Source organism: Rattus norvegicus, chromosome 13 (genome assembly GCF_036323735.1).
Source record: "Rattus norvegicus strain BN/NHsdMcwi chromosome 13, GRCr8, whole genome shotgun sequence".
Taxonomy (NCBI): Eukaryota; Metazoa; Chordata; class Mammalia; order Rodentia; family Muridae; genus Rattus; species Rattus norvegicus.
The window spans coordinates 3,513,069-3,530,550 of record NC_086031.1 but is presented as its reverse complement, the minus strand read 5'-3'; the positions used below and the strand labels follow the sequence as shown (position 1 = coordinate 3,530,550).

The 17,482-nt window shown below is 36.9% G+C and overlaps 1 protein-coding gene across 3 annotated transcripts in view; it reads right to left on the bottom strand.

The window, feature by feature from the left end:
• The window catches only part of Cntnap5c (contactin associated protein-like 5C), a 1,032,620-nt gene extending 1,023,334 nt beyond the window's left edge, over window positions 1-9,286 (bottom strand). Inside the window, exon 1 of one of the 3 annotated variants that reach the window (XM_039090654.2) lies at window positions 8,568-9,286. In XM_039090654.2, coding sequence (XP_038946582.1) covers window positions 8,568-8,649 — 82 coding nt within the window. In that variant the 5' untranslated portion in view covers window positions 8,650-9,286. 3 annotated transcript variants of the gene reach the window in all.
• Between the last annotated feature and the right edge of the window lie 8,196 nt (window positions 9,287-17,482).

Genomic DNA, 17,482 nt, shown 5'->3' with positions numbered 1-17,482 from the left:
AAACAGATAAAATTAACCCACACCAAGAATATGAAGAAAGGCAAATAGACAGTTTACAGACCTTGGGACTTATGATTGAAGATCAATACTAATGATATTACATTAACCTGAAGTACCCAACTCTAGAAATTTCAATCCACATAGAAGACACTAAAGGGAGTTGGGGTGCCCCATCAATTGCCAATTGAGGATACCAGAATCCATGATATTGGGCTTTCATTATATATTCCTTAATGACTAGTTTTCATTTTGCTGACACATACCAATATAATTGATAGACCAGAAGATTGCTTCAGAGGGATGGATATAGGCAAAGTGTGCAATATGGTGTCATGTTTATATGAAATATTCTCTATTCAGAAAATGGACTCTCTGAGTTCCCAGAAAAGAACTTCATTTCAGAGCACTGAATACTTTTTGAGCATCTATTGCTCTCGTTTGTCACAAACAATGGAATCATTAGCAGAGTACATTTTATCTACAAATTGGTCCTTCTGCATCCCTATGCATTGGTCATTATTTTCTTTGAAGAATTATGTGAGCTGTACTTCCAAATATCCTTTTTGGTTTCCTTACTAGATATTACTGGAGTTGCTATAGTTATCTTAGCTAGTTTTCGTACCATTTTTTTTTATTCTAGGACACATTAATCTTTAACAAAATGGAGTATCTGAGGAGATATTTTATGCAGTGAAGTTCTTACTTTGAAAGCTTTAAAACTGTAAGGTTGACCCACAAAACCCACAAAAAATCCATGTTAGTGGGATAGCAGATGGCTTATAACTTAAAAGTGCTAAACATGAGATCACGATGGACAGAATTTGATATATGAAATTCACATAAATGTAGAAAGAATGAATTGAGTATAGAAAGTTGGAGATCACCTAAACACCTAAACATACACTGGACATATATAGACTTCAAGTGAACACAGTCACCAGGTAAGTAACATACACACATACGCAAAGAGAGGGGGGGGATGTGCTGAAGTGGTTTGTGAGTCCATAGAAAGAACAATATGAGGAAACAGCTGACAGAGCTCCCTGGGACTAAACCACCAACCAAAGAATGCACAGGGAGGGTCCCATGGTTCCAGTTGCATATATAGCAAACAAGGACATTGTCTGGCATCAATAGGAGGAGAAAACCTTGGTCCTTTGAAGGCTGGATTTCCCCAGTACAGGGGAATGCCAGGGTGTTGAGGTGGCAGTGGGTAGATAAGGGAGAGAATATCCTAATAGAAGCAGAAGGAGGGGTGATGGGTGAGGGGAGAACTGGGAAAGAGGATAATATTTGAAATGTAAACACATAAACTATCCAATAAAAAATAAAAGTTATTTCTTTGTAAAAAGAATAGAAAATGGTGTTTGCATGTTAAGATATCTACATGCAATCGAAGCACAAGAACTTCCGTGTGTCAAGGAAACTTTCTCTACAACTTTCTTAAAGATAAGAAACTGTTTGACTTATAGTATTCAACTATGCACATTCACAACATACATGTGTACACACACACACACCACACACACACACATGCACACACACATATAATTTAAAGGAGGGAAAATTAGCTCTTAGTGTGTTAATTTGACTTTAAGTTCCTATCCCTCACACAGTGGCTCACAATTTCCTTTAACACCAGTTCTAGGATTTCTAATATTCTCCTTCTAATATTATATAATATTATAATATAATATATGTATGCGTATACATACAAGGAAAACTCTTATATGTATAAAGAAATTAATGATATTTTAATTATTAAAACCCAAAACTGCATCTTTTTATTTAAAAATAAAAATTTCCATACTACCCCATTTTTTTACATTCTCTTCTAACCCTGTATCAATCCTCAGTGGAACGCTCTTCAAATTTGCATTCTGCAAGGGCACATTTGGATGCTCCAACCAGGGCAAGATGGTCATGGTCAGCCTTCTATTGCACTCATTTTTAACTGCTTTGCAGCATTTAGCACTGATATGACTAACAATTTCTTTTCCTGACTGCCAAGCTATTGACCATACCAGGAAGTCATATGGTATATCTTAATAGCTAATTTTCACTTCTCCAACTACATAGAAAAATGCTGCTTTAATAAACCAACTAGGAAGCATACACCAGCTGATATGAGGCTCCAACCCACATACAGCAGAGGGTCTGTGTTCACTGAGAGAAGATGCACTTAACCCTAAAGAGTCTGGAAGCACCCGGGGTGTTGGAGACTGGGAAGGGACAGCCAGACTAGGCAAAGCTAGAACCCTGCCCTGAGCAAATTCCTGAGAAAGGCTTCCCTTTTCAAAGAACGAACATGTCCCCAGAAGACTGTTTTCTCTTTGTCTAAGGTGAATATCTTGCAGTTTAAAGATTCACTTTATGTCCTTGGGCACTTTCCAGTACTCCCCCTGCCCTAAGCTTCAGTTCCTGCTTCAGAGCTTTAAATGTTGTACATTCCTCTCAATAAACAGATTTTGACAAGGACACTGCTTGGTCTCCCTCCTCTTTCTCGCCCGTTCTCCTGCAGGTATGGGTCCTCCTCGACCCCCACGAATAACTGGGTCCCCACTAGCGGAGGCACCGGAGAGTTTATACGTCTGGTGGACTGGGAGGTGAGGGAGTAGGGACAATCTTGTGGAGATTGGACAGTGGGGCGTTCAAGGAGGAGGTACGGAATATGGAACAGTCAGAGAGTGGGGAAGGAGGGGAATGAAATATAAAGTGTAAAAAGGAAGAGATTAAATTAAAAGATTAAATAAAATAATAGAAATAAAAGTAATACTTAGAACTACATCCATTGGTCAAACAAGTGACTTTTACCATCACCAGACTCTTATACATTTCTGTTCATACCAAATAAGATGACATAGGTGTCTCGAAGTCATTGTATAAGAATAATGATGTGGATTTGCAATTAAACAAAAAATGTTTTTCCTTTAATCCAGCAGTAAATCCACAGAATAAAATCTAAATGACCTGTATATCCAACCTAAGTTAAAAAAAAGAAATTTCTCATAGCAATGGGGGCACATATTTTTCAAATTATAAAGAAAATGTTCATTAATATTGGATAAAGAAAGTTAATCAAATGAGCTTAAACTTGTGTTAAGAGGAGGAGGCTATGAGGATTTTCAGTAGAGTTGACCTTGTGTTGTCTAGGTTAGGCTTGTTTTGCAGTGAATCCAGAGAAACATGCAGTTGGTATTTCTGCTACAGATCTCATAGGCTGTAAGACAGTCTGAAATACTGTTTAGTTTTACAGTGGACTTCTACATCGAATTTCCAAAAGAGAGACAAATAAAATTGAAATTACACAGATCAATAGTTGGTAACAGAGCAAACACCTTTTAAAAGCAAGACTCTGACAAGACAGTGTAGAAACCTTTCAGAGTAAGACTGAAAACTCTTGCTAGAAAATCATTATATATTCCTTCATTCATCTTCTAAGATTGAAAACTTTTGCTAGAAAACCATTATATATTTCATCATTCATCTTCTTGCTCAGTATTTTAGGCATTAAATACAATAATTCAAATAAAACATGACAAATAATTATTGCCTCTTAGGTGAGGCAACCAAGAAAGTGCTACAAAAATGAGATAACCTAGTACCAAACATAGACTTTAAAAATTCAAAAATATATTTTATTTATTCTGTGACAATTTCATACATATATGATTATCTTGACACCTTTTTCACTATTCCCTCTCATTCCCCAAATTCACTAAAAATGTGTACATATGCTTGAATGTGTGTGTGTGTGTGTGTGTGTGTGTGTGTGTGTGTGTAGTCAGCAGACTCAGAAGAAAAAATGTAAAGGAACATGATATTAAATGTCAAACTAGTAATCATCCCATACAAGAAAATCAAGAGATATGAGACAGTGTGTTTTGCTTGTAAAATGTAGCCTATCTTGTTAGGAAGAATAGTGGAGATGAGATTTAGATTATTATAAAAAGCCATATCATGGCTGAAGCATGTCATGCAGTATGAGGCTTCATAGTGCTATAAACTATGGTCTGAGGACAACGGTCTGACTTTGACAATACTTATGGGACAAAAATATCTGCAGGAGCGCCCTTTATGACATTGTCCTATGCTTGTATTTACACAGTAGTATATTCTAAATCATTCATGAAGATTTTCTACATTACTTGTCAAGTTTTTAGTAAAAGAAATATGAAGGAAAATAAATACTCATCCTGGATACAAGCCCAGATATTTTTTCCCTCGTTAACCCATGTGATACAGTCATGCTTCAACTTTCCAAATTTGATCTGAATGTCTTGAGTGTTTTCTTTCTTTTCTTTTTACTTTTTTTTTTTTGGAAAACTGCTAGCTCATGCCCTTCTCCACAGCTAAGGTTATGAGGTTGAATTTAGAGAATCCTTGCCAAACTCCTGCAGATGCTTTATAAACTACCTAGTGTTAGTATTGGAAGATAATTTACTGCAGTGATATTTGTTTAGAATAGATCTAGGTCAAGATTCAGATTTTTCTCCTTGCTTAGATTATTGATTTGGGGGACAAGGATACGTTCAATTCATCTGAAATTCATTCATATTAACTAAATCCCTTAATCTATCTTGCTGAGCAGACTTTGTAAAGTATGTACATTTGGGGATATATGGTTTATACCTACTAAAGGAATTAAAACCACATTAAACTTTTATTTTGATTATAGTTGTCTCCCAGTTTTGAAGTACATTGATCTCAAACACATATCACTGAAATAACCAGTAAGTGGCATGCATTGTTAACAAGAACAGATTATAAATAAGGCTTGTCTTAATAATCAAACCCAAGCACTTACTCAGCAAACCAAGTTTATTGGGGGGAAGTAAGTAACGTTTTACAAGGTCACCAGGCAATTGTGACTATGTTTTAGGGAAGGAAACAGTTTCTTCTGGAAATAAAGTATGTCAATCTTTTTTCTATTTAGTATGATGGTAATAATTAGTTCCAATTAGTTCCTTGAAATTCTAAAACACCATTGTCTTCTGTCATATTAGGTAACTAAATCCATTTCCCATCTCTTTATCTGTTATGAGTAATTATCATGCACAGGTTGCATTTCACCACAGTCTGAGTTATCAACTGAATAAAGACATTGAATTGACTAAACAAATAATTAGAGATGCTCAAATCATATCATTTTGTCATAAATATATAAAGGCAAATAAAGTAATTCACTCTAAGACAACTGAAGCCACTTGAACAGATGGGCAGAGAAAAAGGAAGACTACAATCTGGAAGGTGGCCATTCCTTAGATGGAGAAGAAAGGTAAGAGCAGAGCTTCTGCTGTACACATTAATCTTCTCCAAAGTCTTCTACTTTATTGTGAAATCACTGCTCTAGATCTTAAACTGTATTTTACAGTTAGAAAGTGTTAATCTGCTTTACAGATGGGATTTATGTGAAGGAAATGGAAAGCAATTTCATTTCGATAATTAAAGGTCAAAATGAGCTAGTTTGATAGTGAAAAGGGTTCTCTCTCTTCCAACAGAGATGTACAGGGTCCTCTCACTTCTGGTAGCTGGAGAGGCCTCAGAAAACACTGCTCAAGCATTCTCCTGTTTCACAAGAACAGCACAATTATTTTTCATATTACTCTTCCATTTAGCTTTTTAACAGCCTTCAGGTAATTCACAGTCTGATGTCTCTGCACCATCGTGATAAAGTTTCTCACAGATCTTGTGAAATCCAGATTGTGTAAAAATATAAGCCAGGGAGTTTTATATTCTTATCACAAAAACATATTTCTGAGACTCTAATAATGAGCAGCAATAAATTTCAAAGAGGTATTTAGTGATTGGTTTACGTTATTTCTGAAAAATTCAAGTCATTTTAAGATTGAAAATTACATCATATAATGTTTCATTTATCAAATGAAATTAACAATTGTCTGTTTGTGTCACATGCAGTCCATGTGTTTGGAACACTATACTTCTGTCATGACAAAATTTAACTTGCCTATTGGTAGATGAATGTTAAATGGAAAGAACAATAATTAAATAGGTATTTTATCTCTGGTCTGAGAGATCGCTGGAATTAGAACTTCTTGAATTCGATGACTTATGGCCTTATTTAATCAAATTAACAAGTTATATCGTAGCTCCTTGTGTCAAATAGGTTGAATATATAATACTTTCCTAATTTTACAGTGACCTATATCTACATTTAAAATTACCCAGTTTCCTTAGGCTATAACCAAAAGTAGCTGTAATATCTGGAAAATCAAGAATGGAGGGATTTCCTAAGGATTATATTACTGATATGTAATTGCATGCTCATGACAGATTTGTAATATCTGTGTGAAAACTGATTAATTCTAGCCTTACTTTGTTTTGTTTGTTTGTTTGTGTTTTTTTATTTTTATTTTTGTTTTAACTCTCCACCAACGAAAAACCTGGGTACACAATCTATCTTCAAGACTGCTGTTACTATTGACTCAAGATATTCTTTCAAATGTAGGGAAAATAAACTTAAAATTATTCTCACAAATCAACTTAAAAGGAAACTCCTGTAAAGGAAATGTGTAGCTCATCAAAGCATACATATGAATGGGAGTAGATTGTACATGCAAATCCAATACCTATGCTTGATGATAAAAAAATGTGCAGAGCAGTCTACAGAAACTGGGAAATATTCATGATTGCTTTGAGGGGTTTTTATTTATAGGCTTTGAAGATCACTAAGATGCATTGATTTCAGAATCAGCGACTGCTGATAACCTATTGTTTACTGAATTTACACAGTTTTTACAGTACAATAACCTTTCACTGCTATTCCTCAAGAAAACAGACTCTAGAATACTTGCCAAACAGCACTCACTCAATTGCTATGCTGGTTGGAAGTGTGCAATCTAATGGTCATGTGGACAGTTCTGAAGATCATTATCACGAACCTTCTATTCAAATACCCAGAGCAGGCATCGTAAGTGGTTTGGTTATGAAAGGCTGAAATCTTAAACCTATGCCATTTAGTTTTATGTACATGGTTAAAGTACATTTACCATAGTTAAGTTAATTTAAGAAAATACAGCTCCAAGAAGAAATTTTCAAGTTCAAGTCACACATTCCTGCAGGACAGTGTAACCATTTCATCAGTATTCCTAATTCCTAACTTTAGAATCTTCAAAGTATTCATACTCTCCAGATAATGTGCTAAGGGGACAGCACAGTTCTGAGCCACACCTTTGCATCAATTGGACAACACTGACCTCTAGTGTTGCAGACGGTAGAGAAACAAGCTTAGCAGCAAGAGGGTGACCCAAGTGCCTATGGAAATATTTTCAAGAAGGGAAGAAGAGGAGGAATGTGGAAAGAGAGAAGAGGAAGAGGCAGAAGAACCAATTTAATTTAGAGGACCCAATGTTCCTCCAAACTAATTTCCTAGCATAACACAATCTATTCAGACAGTATCCATTTTGATCTCCTTTAAAACACAAGCTTTAAAACATTTTAAACATTACACTAATAGATTATGAGCTTTTCAATCCTTGAATCACAGAAACATTGACTCTACTTTGAACATCATTCCACCTCTCTTCCCTCTGAAATGCACATTATGGAACAAGATCCTTTAGGAAATAAGAGTAAGGTAGAAGTCATCTCATCTTTCCCCCCTGATAATATGAAATACAAAAGTAATACAAAATTGTTCTGATCTGGATAATAGTTCTGTGGTTCAGTGTAGGAATAGAAAATGAGGGAACAATTTCAGAAACTTGAGCAACTGCCTGAAGCCATATTTGCAAATAAAACAGATAGCTTAATTGCACACTTTCTCATTTAGGAGTTCTACTCAGAGAAGTAGCTGAGCAATTGTGCTAGAACCTCTAAGTGTTTAAATGAATTATTCAACTTTGGCAAAATGGATTCTTTAAATATGTAGTGCAGGTGGCAAATTTCTGTGAGTCAAAAATTCATGCCTATTAAATTAAGTGTTCTCTGCTTGTCGGGGTCAAATTATAGATAACACAGTGCATATTCATTCCTTCAGTGGCACAAGAAATTTGGGGGTGGAGTTTGTACTAAAGCTCTTCCTCCTGTAATAGGACAGCCATTGATTTCCTGGGGTAACCACATTTGGGCTAGAATTCTTAGGTCCAAACTCTCAAACCCTTTACACTGGTGCTCATTGGTTCCAAATGCTCCCAGATGAGACCTTTTGCCTAAGTCAGTGAGTGAGCTGGGTGCTTAGGGTGAAAGTTGCAGGAGAGGTATTCTGGGTATATTGCAAATCTGTGGAAGCTGTAGTCAGCTGTTATCATTTCTGACCCCTCAGGCTCGCTCCTGGCTCATGAACCACACGCTGAGGTTAAGGACTGTGAAACTAGCAGCACACTAAGGGAACTTTATGATTCCAAGAAAGGAAAGCAGTCCAGCAGAGCAAGTTCATTAAAGCTCTACCAACTTTTAGGATGTTTGGAATAGTCAAACCACAATGGTAAAGGTTTTCCGCTGGCTCCTTCCTTTTACACAGAGCATATACAGTCAGACAGTGAATATTTCTTTCTATGAGCGTCCTATCCCACATCATCTTCCCGTCCCCAGCTCCGCGTACTCACAATTTGTCGCTGTTAATCCTAAATGCCACAAGCCAGAAAGAACCAAAGTCAAAATGCTGTTCAGTCTCCGTACAGAATTCATTTCCTCCAAGTCAGTGAGTGATGTCTTCAAATCAAATCTCAAATTCGCAGGCACCTGTCTCCTCAGCTTCTCTCTCTGCGTCTCTTTCTCTCTCTCTCTCTCTCTCTCTCTCTCTCTCTCTCTCTCTCTCTCTCTCTCTCTCTCTCTCTCTCTCTCTCTCTGATTTCTCTACTCCTCAAGCCTGACCCCCGTCCCACCGCCTTGAATCCCTCCTCCTTCACTTCATCCTGCTCTTCAGATGCTCCATTGAAACTGCAGTAGGACTTCCTCCGAATTGAGAGCTGTGATCAAGGTTTATCGTTCCCGAAAGTGTCCGTTTCTGTGCTTCCTTTTCTCGCCTGCCTTCTCTTCCTCCGGATTCCCTTTCTTAAAGGTTCGGATCCAAATTTGAGGGCAGGTCTTGGAGCCCGCACAGCCAATAGCTGAAAGCAATTCATTCGGTGCGAGATCTGGATTCAGCACAAGGGTGTTGGACAGCTCCCCGTAGGAGCTGTCGGCAAGGTTCCGCCCCTGTAAGAGCTGGCCTGCTCTTGTTTATAAAAGTGGCATGGGCGGGTCCTTGGTCGCTGGTGCAACCCTAGTTGCTGTTCTGTGCTGTGTGCTTTGGTTATTTGCTGGGGATTTAAAGGAAAATATATGCTCTCAATCTTGTGCGCGCTCTCTCTCTCTCTCTCTCTCTCTCTCTCTCTCTCTCTCTCTCTCTCCTTCTTACACCTACATCTGGACATCTCTAACTATCTACCCTTTCTCTTTCTCTTCCTCCCAAATTAGTGGCATTTAAATCAGATTATTAAAAAAATCTGGGAAGCTATGTCTAAAGGAGTTAGAATACAGAAGCCTTAGGGGGAGGGATTTTTCCATAGAGAACTTGGCAATGACCTAACATGATGCCTAATACCTCTTTCTTTCTTCCTTTCTTTCTTTCTTCCTTCCTTCCTTCCCTTCTTTCTTTCTTTCTTTCTTTCTTTCTTTCTTTCTTTCTTTCTTTCTTTCTTTGTTTCTTTCTTTCTTTGTTTCTTTCTTTCTTTCTCTTTTTCTTTCTTCCTTCCCACTTTGCAGGAGAGAGTCAAAGAAAGCTTGAATTTTGCAAATCATTTTTTCCTGCAGGGATCGGTGACTGCTAAATATTTATCTAAATTGGTATTTCTGATTTAGCCATTTAAGGATACAACAGCTCATGGACTTTCAGACCTTCCACATCTGCATCACTTCTTGGGTGCTGATGACACATTGGTTATGAAAATACTGCAGCATGTTTGCTCTAGTGGGTTTCAAAGGTGCCTAGGTGGTTTGCTGGCACAGAATTGAAACATTTAAAAAACAAATTTTAAAAGACAGGGGCTGGAGGATGAGTAGAGACAAGTGGCTATGAGGGTTCCTGAGTGAGTCCATGGTTGTCTCTTAAAAGCTTTACATCTATGATAGAAAAGGTAGGTTGATTGCTCTTTTGAGCTCCCTATTAGAGGTCCATGTTCTTTATCTTCTAACCTTTATGTGGTGAGTCTCTTGTTTTCCCATAGAACCAACTTATTTTGTTTATGGGAAGCTTCCAGAAACCTGACAAATGTTAAGAAAATGAGGAACCTGTAATGATGTCCTATGTGAAGTTTATAATCAAATTATATGCTACAGGCTCTTTCCACATCAGAGGAATTTGACCTCTCTCTCTCTCTCTCTCTCTCTCTCTCTCTCTCTCTCTCTCTCTCTCTCTGTCTCTCTCTCTCTCGCACACACACACACACACACACACACCCATACATGCACGCATGTACACACACATACATACACAGACACAGACACACACACACACTCACACACACAAACACAAACACACACACACAAACATGTTTCTCATCACCAGTCTTAGTGAACACAGAGATGTATTTCACATCACAGATTCCTGACAGACTTTGGTCTTAACTGCTGGCTCTGCGGGTACTAGATACTGATATGTTTCAGGCAACTTTTGTATAAATCTGAACCTTAACATTGTAGTGTGAGAGCTCTGGTTCCATCATTGGAATATTGAAAGAGAGTTCAACGAAAAATGGAACAACATGATTATTTTACTAAAGTGAGAATTACTATGATTATTAATTGTCTACAAACAACCTTCTATCTATACTTTAACTGAAAACAATTGTATCAGTAGATTCCTGGTTCACAGGAAACTCAACTCATGGGATTGAGGTATAATCATACACAGGGATTTTGCTTTGTAAAACTTCTGTGTTGGGTAACACATTGTTTTCTGTCCTCTTGAGAAGGTACTGTAGAAATTAAAGTGTAAGGAGATTCTAAGTCTCTTTGCTTGGGCTGGTTTACTGCTACAGTCTTTCTAAAAATACCCTGGTCTTTGTGAGTCCCATGTTGAACTTTCCCTTTCTGGCTAGTTTAATCACACATAGAAGGTTTTGAAAATATATATCCATGACCCTTATTCACTTTGTATGTTCTAAGTCCAGGCAATATTTAGACTTTTTCCATTTCTTAAGATTATTATATGTATGTACATATTATTTTGTATCTTAAGAATTTTACATGTCTGTGTACCTGAATGGATATACTTTACCACATGCATTCAGTGCCAATAGGGGATAAAAAACAGGGTCAAATTGCCAGAAACTGGGGTGACAGATGATTCTGAGCTGAATGATATGGGAAGTAAACTCCTATCTTTTATAAGAGCAGCAAGACCTCTTAACCACACTCAGTTTTGTTCTCCGGATTCGACTCTTGAGCATTTTCTAAATTAATAAATTATTACAGATAAAATTTGAAACCATTTGAAGTTTTTGCATCAAACATTTGTACCACTTCATTACTATAAAAAAATAATGATTTTTTAATGTATTACCCGCATACATGATGCTTTTATGAGTTTCACCAAGATTTATATCTGTAGATATCACATTGTATTATTTTTGTTATCTTTCATTAATTTAGAAATGCTGAGGGTGTGAATAGAATACATTGGTGCATTTCTGTTTTGCAATGCAGGAAGATTTCACTACAATCTGTAGCACTAGGAATCTGTGTGTGATTGTTCGGTCTGTTGCTGAATACCTTATAATGCTATCAGTATAGAGGTAAAGGCAATGGGGTTTAGAAGTTCAAAGTTCTCTTAGGCAACAAAGGGAGTTCCAGGCCAGAAAGGCTACTTGAGAACCCATCTCTCTCTCTCTCTCTCTCTCTCTCTCTCTCTCTCTCTCTCTCTCTGTATATATATATATATACATATATATATATGTATATATATATATACACATATGGTTTTTCAATCAGCTTAAGTATCCGTCTGTCTGTCTATCTGGCTATCTTCCTATTTATCAACTACGTATTAATTATCTCCATAATATGTATAGAAATTGTACCAACTCATTCATTTTCTCCCTTTTTAATCTATTTAATGTTATTGTTTCATCTTACCTACTATATTGCATTATACTTTGCGAACAAGTTAATGTTTACTCATTAGTAGACTTGTTTAAGGCCTGAGTTATTTCTATTTTCTTCCTCAATTTAAACTATATAATTCTTTAACATTCTTGCAAATAGCCTCACAAATTTTGCCTTCCTAGGAAGTATTTTGAACTAGTGTTTTGTGTCTCTCCAGTTTTATGTAATACAATGGTGTGGTGGTTTAAATATGCTTGACCAGGGAGTGGCACTAATAGATTTGGTTTTGTTGGTGGAAATGTGGCCTTGTTGGAGTAAGTGTGTCACTGTGGGGCTCGGGTTGAGACCCAATTCCTATCTGCCTGAGGACACTCAACTCCTGACTTACTTTGGATGAAGATGTAAAACTCAGTGTCTCCAAGAAACTTTCTGTAGGACTGCCTAGAGGAGTTCCTGCTTCTGCCTTGATTATCATAAAGTGAACCTCTGAACCTGTAAGCCATCCACAGTTAAATGTTGTCCCTTACAACAGCTACCTTGGTAGTGTTGTCTCTTTACAGCAATGGAAACCAAAACTAAGATAGAAATTAGTACAAGGAACTGGGGAACTGGGGTATTGCTGTGATAGGCCTGACCAGGCTTTTTTTTTTTTTTTGAAGGAATGTTAATTTGAAGAATTTGTAAAGGATCAGAGTGCTTTAAATGAGGCTTAATGGATCATGCTAGTATAAATCTGGAGGATAGTCATCCTGACAGTGTTTTGAACCTTGGGGACTTATCTCAAGAGGTTCCAGACTTTTGAGTATTAGTATGTGGCCTAGAAACTGTTTTGTGATATTTTGTTGAATAATGAGGATACTTTCTGTCATTGTCTAAAGAGTCTGCAGGAGGCTAAGATACAGAGATTTAAACAATGGAAGTTTCAACAAAGCCTGTTATAAATTCTGTTGTATAGTTATTGAAGTAAACTCTTATGATGAACATTTTTAATAGAAAGTAGCAAGCAAAGAAAATAATATATATATATATATATATATATTATATGGTTCAAAGAGAAAAAGAGCACATGGAGGAGGAATAATTATATGGTTCAAAGAGAAAAAGAGCACATGGAGGAGGAATCAAGCAAAACCACATGTTCAACAATATTAAGTGAAATTAAGGGAGTGGTGACCTTAGGGCAAGATCATACTCAATTTAATTTATGTATTTGTGCTTGTTCTCAACAGAGTTATATCATGATAGGCATTATTATGACCCAGGTATTGTTTTCATTTGGACTTTTAACCTTCAAGGAAGTACTATTCAGAAATAGAGGACACTCCTGTGATGCAGATTTTGATTATGGAAGACACAGGCTTTTGATCCAGACCTTGAGGACTCATGGCCATTTAAAGCATAAACCCAGGCATGGGGGTAAATACCTTTAATCCCAGGAGAAAGAGGCAAGTAGATATAAGAATTCAAGACCAGCCTGGAACAGAGCAAGTTCCAAGCAGAAAAGGCTTAGGTCTAGGCTTTTAATCTCAGAACTCAGAAGACAGAGGAATACAGATCTCTGAGCTCAAGATCAAACTACAGAGCAGGTTCCAGGACAGCCAATCTTGGTCAGTGGATTAGCTGTAAAATAGAAAGCTGGTGATAATATTGTAGAACAATGTGGCATCTCCCAGCCCCAACAAACAGTGGACTTTTGTAGTTTAGGCCATGTGGCTCTGGATTAGAGTCAAGAATAGAACTGATTACTGGAACAATTGATGCTGGTTACCTGGGGCTAAGAAATTAGCAATCACACCCTAACTATGACAGGCTGCATCAATTCCTGTTTCTCTTCTAAAAGCACGTGAGATTCTGTAGAAGGAATAACCCTGACCTTTTTGAATAGAGGATTGAGAATCAAGGACGTTGTTCCTTAGTAGCATCACAGCTACTATGAACCTCAAAAACATGCAGTTTAAGTAAATAAATATTTTAACAATGAGAGATTCAAAAATTCTGCCTGTTCTAGAATAATCACTTAAAATAGACTATAAAGGCCAGAGAAATGTGTTGATTATATGTGTTCAGATAATGAAGAAAAATGTCACAATGGAGTCCACAATTGTAATTTATCTTCAAATTGTTGGTATATATGATCACTCCCAGTTTTAGGTACCCATATGCAGAAAAAGTTTACAGTGTATAAATTACAACTAATTTACAACTCTATTTACAGTTATAGCTTTTATTTGTTTATTTATTATCTCACACAACTGTTCTTGAGAGACTTTGAGCTTTAGCCAGCCGGCGTTGTTTAGGATTTGTCAATGTTTCAGCAAGTTTATTGTATGTCAGACTGTTGTGAGGGGCAAACAGCTGTTCCTCACAGACAGTAGTGTAAACAATGCAATCATCTGAAGGTTTTTGGCCCCAAGAAGTTATTAGGCACAGTAGAGTATTAATAACCATTAAAGCTCATTTCAGCCAGATTTTTATTGCCTATTGAATTGAAATTCTTTCTTTCATAAGGGATTTAGCCTCACTGATGCAGCTGTCCCATGATAGGGAGAGGCTGAATAAATGTGTATTTCATTCCATGTTGCTGCCTGTAGAATAATTCATATCTCTAGATCATATGAGTTTGAAGAGGTTCACCGCTTTGGCACAGTCAGTGGATGCTTAGTATTAATAGAAAATGAGGAAAACTAAACAAAAGACTTGAACGTCTATATTTTATGAAAATTCATTGAGACACCTTTCTAAATCCAAAACGTATTTATATAAAAAGTAAAAAGAAATTGGGTTTATATAGTGTTCAAAAATGCATGTACACTATAGGACCTGAGTTCATAATCCTGGCACTGCAAGTATAAATCCTGAGGTTATTTGGCATATCTGCAACATTAGCTATAGTGAAGAGAGTTTTAACTTCAACATTCATTGGCTAGCGAGTGTAACTAACTAGGGAGCTCTAAGTTTAAGTGGAAGAATATCTCAGAAGGTCAATAATATTAGATGATGTCTAATATTAAGTTCTGGCCTCCATAAGCAGTATTTTGATTTTTTTTATTTCACATATCATAGTATGTTTAATTGATTGAGAGATAATTCCTGTTACAAGCATATTTTAATTTTTGTTTTGTTTTTTTTTTTGGTTGTGTTTTTGCTGTTTGTTTTTATAAAAGATTGATATGGTAGGATATCATTATGCTTTATTTTAATTTTTTCTTTGTAACTTGATTTTCTTCTTTTACATTTTGCTTTCCTTTCTTTTAGAAAATGGCCAAGTCAGATATATATTTGCCTTAACCTTGGAGTTGAGTCTTATAATGAAATCAGAATTCTACTTTTTCATAGGAGTGGACATCCAGATTAAGGGACTCAGGCCACATAATGAGCAAAGTTGTTTGAGTAGGGATGCTTCCATTGATTTTTTTTAATCTTTATTAACTTGAGTATTTCTTATTTACATTTTGATTATTATTCCCCTTCCCGGTTTCCGGGCCAACATCCCTCTAACCCCTACACCTCCCCTTCTATATGGGCTTCCCCTCCCTATCCTCCACCTAATACCACCCTCCCCCCAGCAATCACGTTCACTGGGGGTTCAGTCTTGACAGGACCAAGTGCTTCCCCTTCCACTAGTGCTCTTACTAGGCTATTCATTGCTACCTATGTGGTTGAAGCCCAGGGTCAGTCAATGTATAGTCTTTGGGTAGTGGCTTAGTACCTGGAAGCTCTGGTTGGTTGGCATTGTTGTTCATAAGGGGTCTCGAGCCCCTTCAAGTTGTTTCAGTCCTTTTTCTGATTCCTTCAACGAGGGTCCCATTCTCGGTTCAGTGGATTGCTGCTGGCGTTTGCCTATGTATTTGCTGTATTCTGGGTGTGTCTCTCAGGAGAGATCTATATACGATTCCTGTCAGCCTGCACTTCTTTGCTTCACCCATCTTATCTAATTGGGTGGCTGTATCTGTATGGGTCACATGTGGGGTAGGCTCTGAATGGGTGTTCCTTCTGCCTCTGTTCTAAACTTTGCCTCCCTATTCCCTCACAAGGGTTTTCTTGTTCCACTTTTAAAGAAGGAGTGAAGCATTCACATTTTGGTCATCCTTCTTGAGTTTCATGTGTTCTGTACATCTAGGGTAATTCAAGCATTTGGGCTAATAGCCACTTATCAATGAGTGCATACCATGTGTGTTTTTCTGTGATTGGCTTACCTCACTCAGGGTGATATTTTTCAGTTCCATACATTTGTCTATGAATTTCATAAAGTCATTGTTTTTGATAGCTGAGTAATATTCCATTGTGTAGTTCCATTGTGGGTTCTTTCCAGCTTTTGGATATATGCCCAGAATATTAGGCAAAGTATAGCTGGGTCCTTGGTTAGTACCATGTCCAATTTTCTGAGGAATCTCCAGACTGATTTGCAGAGTTGTTGCCCCAGCTTGTAATACCACCAGCAATGAAGGAGTGTTCCTCTTTCTTTTTATCCGCACCACCATCTGTTGTCATCTGACTTTTGATCATCGTCATTCTGACTCCTGTGAGATGGAATCTAAGGGTTGTTTTGACTTGCATTTCCCTGATGACTAAGGATGCTGAACATTTATTTAGGTGCTTCTCAGTCATTCACTATTCCTCAGTTCAGAATTCTTTGTTTAGCTCTGCAACCTATTTTTAAATAGGGTTATTTGATCTCAGGAATCTATCTTTTTGAGTTCTTTGTATATCTTAGATATAAGCCCTCTATCAGATTGAGGATTGGTAAGAATCTTTTCTCAATTTGTTGGTTGTTGTTTTGTCTTATTGACCACTGTCTTTTGCCTTCAAGAAGCTGTGCAATTTTATGAGGTCTCATTTGTCAGTTTGATCTTAGAGCATAAACCATTGGTGTTCTGTTCAGGAAATTTTCCCAAGTGGCCATGTGTTCGAGGCTCTTGCCCACTTTCCCTTCTATTAGTTTCAAAGTATCTGGTTTTATGTGGAGGTCCTTGATCAGGTTGGATCCAATTGATATTTGCACAAGGCAAAAAGAATAGATCAATTTGCATTCTTCTACATGCTGACCACCAGTTGAACCAACACCATTTTTTGAAAAAGCTGTCTTTTTCTGCTCTATGGTTTTATTTTATCTCCGTTGTCAAAGATTAAGTGACCATAAGTATGTGGGTTCATTTCTGGGTCTTCAATTCTATTCCTTCCAATCTACCTTCCTGTCTCTGTACCAACACCATATAGTAGTTTTTTTTTTGTTTATTTTTTTTTATCACAATTGCTTTGTAATACAGCTTGAGTTAAGGATAATGATCCCACAGAAGTTCTTTAAATGTTGTAGATAGTTTTCAATGTCCTGTTTTGGTTTTCTTTGTTTGTTAATTTGTTTGTTTTATGTTTTTGTTTGTTTTTTGTCATTCCAAAGTATTTGCAAATTGCTCTTCTTAACTCTGTGAAAAAA